The following is a 7,278-nucleotide window of genomic DNA, read 5'->3' on the forward strand; positions in this document are numbered from 1 at the left end:
AAAAATCTCTCATTGATGGAAATTACTAACCATGGTTCCTGCACCGCTCAGTGTAAAACCTGACAGAGCTAAAGGGTGTGGCAAATTCTAACGACACTGCACTAACAATTTCAAATATGACCCTTTCTTTAAGAAAAAAAAAACTTAATCAAGTGTTTCTGCGTCAGAAGCGGTGTAACATGAGAATGGTTTTGTGTCAGAAACGTGTAACATGATAGTTTCTGCGTCAGAAGCGGTGTAACATGAGTGCGAATATTCATGTCCGCCCCAGACGGAAGATTGGATTCTCAGCGGCCGGGAGGAAAACATGGCGGCGAAGGGTCGGCTTTCTCCTGTTTACGTCAGACAAAAATGGCTAAAAATTTTCGGGCGATACTTTGTTAAGTGATTAAGTGAAACCTCATTTTACTCATTAGTTAGTTTCCAACTTTTCTCTAGCGGGCCCATTATTAGTCTCACTCTGAACAGCAAAATTTCAGGTCAAGCGGAAGAGGCGTGGAAAAAAGGAAAAAGAAATACAATTCATAACTAGTTTCGTAACCTTTGCTCGTATCAACAAAACTGCTACAAGAGAACGTATCAAATTCTCACAAGCACATCTGCTTGGAGATGAATGAACCCCGCATGTAAGAAGGTAGACGTGAATCGTGAAACTTGCGCCGTGGTTTTATTTTCACGGTGACCTGTCCCCCGCAGAATCATGACACCATAAATGCATCCCCTTGCAGGACTGATCTATACGGGGCTGTTTTAACCGCGAATTTAAAACCCCCTTTTCCCCGCACCGTGAAATAAAACCACCGCGAAAGTAAACGAATTTACGGTAGTGACTCACCCGTTGAGGTGGTTGACGGCTCTCGTTCCCAGAACAGTCAGGAGTGCCAGAATGAGCGCGGCGTGAAGCCAGCTGGGCCGCCGCATCGTGGGGAGCCGGGATCTGTTGGGGTTGGGGTGAAGAAGGGACGGAGGTAAGTAAGGTCACGCTTCTGCGGCCAGTTCCTTCCACAAAAATCTAACTAGATATTTCTAGATAACTAGATATTTCAAGTATTAGTTCGCCTCCGGACTGCGCTAGCCAATTAATTACTCCGGCTTGAACCCATTCGGACTGAACATACTAGTACTAAAGCTACTAGCTGCCGACCTCCCCCCGCTGTGTACGTCACAGAAGAGAGTTTCAAGTGAGACATTAATCAATGGTTGTACTTAGCAGTTTTACTTCCGTCAATTGCTCTGTACTCTTGCCGTCCACAGTCAAGGTAAGTTTGGGCCTTTTTTCACATTTTAGGTTAACTGACAGAAAAAAAAAGTCTACTGGAATCTCTCTGTGAGTGACTGGGAACAAAGTGGACCGAATAGCGGGAAACTTGCCGTATTTTGAGGGTGGCCCATCGAACAGATACTGAGTTACGGGCGCAAACACACAAACACAACGTTAACCAAAAACAGTACGCCTTTAGAGGCGACCCCCCTTCCCGGAGTAACTTTCCCAGTAATGTTCTCACCTGCGGGCCTGTCAGCAATGTCGTGCTTCTGTCCGCTGAGGTTTCTCCTGTTCTCAGCCTGCTGACGTGGCGCGCTCTGTGTAGAACGTTCGCGAAACAGGAAATTGTCTGTAACCATGGCAACTAGGCAATATCCTGCCCCGACAGGTGTGACGTCGTGTGAGCTGGCAGAGGCGGCGCATGCGTACCCAATGAATAAATCCATGTTAAGTACACGTATTCAACAAAACCAGCCAAAGTACAATAATAAAGACGAACAGAAACGTCTTCGTCAATGCTTTTTAAACTTTGTTTTTAAAAAATTCTCAAGTTAATGCCAAAATGGTCAATAAGATGTGGCTTTTCCTTCAAACAGAAAATTATCGTTACACGTGTTTTTCAACTGTCGGTCTTCAAGTCTCGCGTGAACAGTAGCTATCGAGAATTGCAAATACCCTAACCAGTACGCGCGGAACAGAAAACCAGGGAAAAACTAATTTCTTTCCTAATTTCTTCTGTTCTCGTTGTCCACTTTTTTTATCTATTCCTTAGGAGACACTTAGATGGTTAACACCGGAAGCGCTTGACGTAGAGGATGGGACTGGAGTGCACAACATTCTATGACGCTAAGCAAATATGATTAACCCCGCGGGAGGAGTTCAGTCTCAAGTGTGGCGAGAAGAAACTGATACTTAAGCGGCTGTCTTAAGCCGTTATGGATAGACCATTCCTTTCTTTCCTAGTTTCCGCCCTTTTCGGTTTTCTGCTAGACTCTTCAGGGTGCAGCTAAATACTGTAAATGCAGAAATGTTCGCGTTGGATTAATGTTCGCTATTTTCGCGGTGACCACTTCACCGCGAACTTATAACCACCGCGAACATTTTTCTATTATGGTATTAGATTGCAGTCTATGGTGTTACCGCAAATTAAAACCTCCGCAAAAAGTCATTTTCCCCGCTACCGCGAAATTAAATCCCCGCGAACTTAAATGCGTTTACAGTTATACAAGAAAAGACAGACATAGAGTAAGGCATTTCTAGAAGCATTTAATGCATTTTTCTCAGTAATATCACATTACTTTAGTCCCCTACAATTAAAGCCACGGGAAGAGTACAGTGTCGCGCGTGGCTGAATGGCGAGAGGAAACGGCCTGCATTATCCTCGGCCTGGGCAAGGCTGGAGCAGAAATACCCACATGTCGGCAGCTTGGAACATCAGGTTGTGGTTTAAGAACTTTACTGTACACATAATTTTACATCGTCTAAGTGTTGCAATAGAAGCATGTCCTCTGCATATGTAGACTATGATGTTGAAATACCAGTCCAGATGCATTTCAGCTATATACATGTATATTATTTTTATCATATTGTTTAACTTGCTGGGTCACTTCAATCTAAATGTGTTTAACAACTGCCACGTGCACATATAACTGACTGTAACATGGGAACTGCCACATATAACTGTCACACTACATGGCAGTATCTAACTGTGTTTAGCACCTGCCACATAGAACAGTCACACATACATGGGAACTGCCACATAGAACAGTCACACATACATGGGAACTGCCACATAGAACAGTCACACATACATGGGAACTGCCACATGTATAAGTCACAAATACATGGGAACTGCCACATGTAAATGTCACACATACATGGGAACTGTCACATATAACTGACTGTCACACATACATGGGAACTGCCACATGTAAATGTCACACATACATGGGAACTGCCACATATAACTGTCACACATACATGGGAACTGCCACATGTATAAGTCACAAATACATGGGAACTGCCCCATGTAAATGTCACACATACATGGGAACTGTCACATATAACTGACTGTCACACATACATGGGAACTGCCACATATAACTGTCACACATACATGGGAACTGCCACATATAACTGTCACACATACATGGGAACTGCCACATGTAAATGTCACACATACATGGGAACTGTCCATATAACTGACTGTCACACATACATGGGAACTGTCACATATAACTGACAGTCACACATACATGGGAACTGCCACATATAACTGACTGTCACACATACATGGGAACTGCCACATATAACTGTCACACATACATGGCAGCATCTGTGTTTAGCACCTGCCACATAGAACAGTCACACATACATGGGAACTGCCACATAGAACTGTCACACATACATGGGAACTGTCACATATAACTGTCACACATACATGGGAACTGTCACATATAACTGACTGTAACATGGGAACTGCCACATATAACTGTCACACTACATGGCAGTATCTAACTGCGTTTAGCACCTGCCACATAGAACAGTCACACATACATGGGAACTGCCACATATAACTGTCACACATACATGGGAACTGCCACATATAACTGTCACACATACATGGCAGCATCTGTGTTTAGCACCTGCCACATAGAACAGTCACACATACATGGGAACTGCCACATAGAACTGTCACACATACATGGGAACTGCCACATATAACTGTCACACATACATGGCAGCATCTGTGTTTAGCACCTGCCACATAGAACAGTCACACATACATGGGAACTGCCACATAGAACTGTCACACATACATGGGAACTGCCACATATAACTGTCACACTACATGGCAGCATCTAACTGTGTTTAGCAACTGCCACATAGAACAGTCACACATACATGGGAACTGCCACATAGAACAGTCACACATACATGGGAACTGCCACATGTATAAGTCACACATACATGGCAGCATCTAGCTGTGTGTTTAACACCTGATCATCATTTCCATGGTAACAGTTATCCAGGTAGGGTTGGTCGCTGTGGTGTTTGGCCATGTGGCTCTTTAGGCGGTCCTTCCGAATGGCAGAATAGCCACAAAAGCCACACTTGAAGGGTTTCTCCCCTGTGTGAGTTCTCATGTGCTTGGTCAGCCCTCGTCTGTAGAGTGTCCTGAAGCCGCACTGGTCGCACATGTGGGGTTTCACCCCTCTGTGGACCTTCATGTGGTGGGCCAGGCTGGCCTTGTAGGCTGTCCTGAAGTCACACTCCCCACACAGGTAGGGCTTCTCCCTCTCACCTGCCTGCTGGTCACCTGTGTGTTTAGCCATGTGCATGTCCAACAGTCCCTTCCTAGCCGTGCAGTAATCACACTGGTCACACCTGTAGGGCTTCTCCCCTGTGTGGGTCTTCATGTGTCTAGTTAGGCAGGACTTGTCACCTGTGCTGTAGTTGCACTTCCCGCACAGGTAGGGTTTCTCACCTGTGTGCCTGATCATGTGCTTTCTCAGGTTAGGTTTCCTGTCCGTGCAGTAGTCACACTGGTCACACTTGTACGGTTTCTCCCCTGTGTGGGTTTTCATGTGTTGTGAGAGGTGGAACCTGTCTGCTGTCCTGTACCCACACCTCCCGCACAGGAAGGGTTTGTCACCAGTGTGGTTAGCCATGTGCCTCTCAAAGCTTTTCTTCCAGCACGTGCCAAAGTCACACCGGTCACACTTGTAGGGTTTCTCTCCAGAGTGAGTCATCAGATGGTTGATCAGGCGGTACCTACGAGCTGTTCTGTACCCACACTCGCCACACACGTGCTGTTTCTGTCCGACGTGATTCGCTACATGGCTGTCGTGGTCTTGACTCTGCACCTCTGTCGATCCGCCCTGCTTACACGGTTTCTCCCCAGTGTGTGTGGCCATGTGCTGGACCAGGTTTTGCTCCTGAATCGTGGCATACTCGCACTGGCCGCACTCGTACGGCATCTTCCCTCCGTGCTTCTTCATGTGTCTGTACAGGTTAAACCTCCTGCCTGCCCCGTAACCGCACACCCCGCACCGGTACGGTTTCTCCCCTGTGTGTTTCCTCACGTGCCTGGAGAGGCTGGACCTGTCACCTGTCCTGTACCCACACTCCCCGCAGCTGTAGGGTTTCTCCCCTGTGTGGGTGGCCATGTGGGTGTCCAGGTTGAACTTCCTGGCTGAGCAGAAGTCACACTGGTCACACTTGTACGGCTTGTCCTCAGTGTGTGTCTTCTTGTGCCGTGCCAGGTTGGACTTGTCGGCCGTTTCGTACCCGCACTCCACACAGATGTAGGGTTTGTCCCCTCTGTGTTTCGCCATGTGGATGTTCAGGTTTTGTTTCCAAGCAGTGCAGAAGTCGCACAGGTCACATGCGTATGGCTTCTCTCCTGTGTGTTTCGCCATGTGCATGTCCAAGCTAAACTTTGCGGCCGCTGAGTAGTCACACCGGTCACACTTGTACGGTTTCTCCCCGGTGTGTTTCGCCATGTGTGTGGCCAACTTAGACTTTCTAGTGGTGCGGAAGTCGCACTGGTCACACTTGTATGGCTTCACACCGGTGTGTTTAATCATGTGTTTTCTCAAGTATGCTTGGCAAGTTGTGCAGTAATCACACTGGTCACACTTAAAGGGTTTCTCCCCTGTGTGTTTCGCCATGTGCTGTGAGAGGTGGAAGCTGTCAGCTGTCCTGTACCCACACCTCCCACACATGTACGGTTTGTCACCAGTGTGGTTAGCCATGTGCCTTTGAAAGCTATTTTTCCAACACGTGCTAAAGTCACACTGGTCACACTTGTAGAGTTTCACTCCTGTGTGTGTCTTCATGTGTTGTGAGAGATGGTACTTGTCAGAGGTCCTGTACTCACACCTCTCACACATGAAGGGTTTCTCTCCAGTGTGGCTTGTGACACGACTGGGCAGTTCTACACGACTGGGCGGTTCCACACGACTGGATGGTTCCACAAAACTGGGCGGTTCCACACGACTGGATGGTTCCACACGACTGGGCGGTTCCACACGACTGGGTGGTTCCACACGACTGGGCGGTTCTACATGACTGGGCGGTTCCACACGACTGGATGGTTCCACATGACTGGATGGTTCCACACGACTGGGTGGTTCTACATGACTGGGCGGTTCCACACGACTGGATGGTTCCACATGACTGGATGGTTCCACACGACTGGGCGGTTCCACACGACTGGATGGTTCAACACGACTGGGTGGTTCCACACGACTGGGCGGTCCCAGACGACTGGATGGTTCCACACGACTGGGTGGTTCCACACGACTGGATGGTTCCACATGACTGGGCGGTTCCACACGACTGGGCGGTTCCACACGACTGGATGGTTCCACACGACTGGGCGGTTCCACACGACTGGATGGTTCCACACGACTGGGTGGTTCCACACAACTGGGCGGTTCCACACGACTGGATGGTTCCACACGACTGGGTGGTTCCACACGACTGGATGGTTCCACACGACTGGGCGGTTCCACACGACTGGATGGTTCCACACGACTGGATGGTTCCACACGACTGGGCGGTTCCACACGACTGGATGGTTCCACACGACTGGATGGTTCCACACGACTGGGTGGTTCCACACGACTGGGCGGTTCTACATGACTGGGCGGTTCCACACGACTAGGCGGTTCCACATGTAGGTCGAGTGGCTCATCTTGAATGTTGGACCAGTCCTGGCAGCTCTCTTCGGCAGGAGTTGGCGTTCCCGTGGCGTCACCTGTCGACAGCGCACAGCTGTCCTGGGAAACTGCAGTGGGAGACCCACAATGCACCAACGCCATGGCTGGTCTGTGGAATAAAACAAAATGATTTTAAAATTTCTGTATAACTCTCAGTGTGGCAAATCTGCTACAGAAACAATATTAGGTGTAACTTAGGTTCCATCTTATCAGATCTGGAAACAAACTTGACATCCGAATGAAAGCTCATCTGTGTAGGTAAATTCTATATTGCAAAAGTTTAAGCTT

At 48.1% G+C, this 7,278-nt stretch overlaps 2 protein-coding genes across 2 annotated transcripts in view; both read right to left on the reverse strand.

Moving 5' to 3' along the window:
* Positions 1 to 2,170, reverse strand: part of LOC118411896 (extensin-like) — a 5,515-nt gene extending 3,345 nt beyond the window's left edge. Inside the window, exons 1-2 of the mRNA XM_035814388.1 lie at positions 1,506 to 2,170; positions 836 to 937 (exon numbers count right to left, since the gene is read on the reverse strand). Coding sequence (XP_035670281.1) covers positions 836 to 921 — 86 coding nt within the window. The 5' untranslated portion in view covers positions 922 to 937; positions 1,506 to 2,170. The remainder of the gene's footprint in view (positions 1 to 835; positions 938 to 1,505) is intronic.
* Positions 2,171 to 4,000: 1,830 nt separating this feature from the next.
* LOC118411388 (zinc finger protein 665-like) overlaps positions 4,001 to 7,278 on the reverse strand; it is a 4,944-nt gene continuing 1,666 nt past the window's right edge. Inside the window, exon 2 of the mRNA XM_035813649.1 lies at positions 4,001 to 7,099. Coding sequence (XP_035669542.1) covers positions 4,225 to 7,092 — 2,868 coding nt within the window. The 5' untranslated portion in view covers positions 7,093 to 7,099 and the 3' untranslated portion in view covers positions 4,001 to 4,224. The remainder of the gene's footprint in view (positions 7,100 to 7,278) is intronic.

This window comes from Branchiostoma floridae, chromosome 3, assembly GCF_000003815.2.
Source record: "Branchiostoma floridae strain S238N-H82 chromosome 3, Bfl_VNyyK, whole genome shotgun sequence".
NCBI lineage: Eukaryota > Metazoa > Chordata > Leptocardii > Amphioxiformes > Branchiostomatidae > Branchiostoma > Branchiostoma floridae.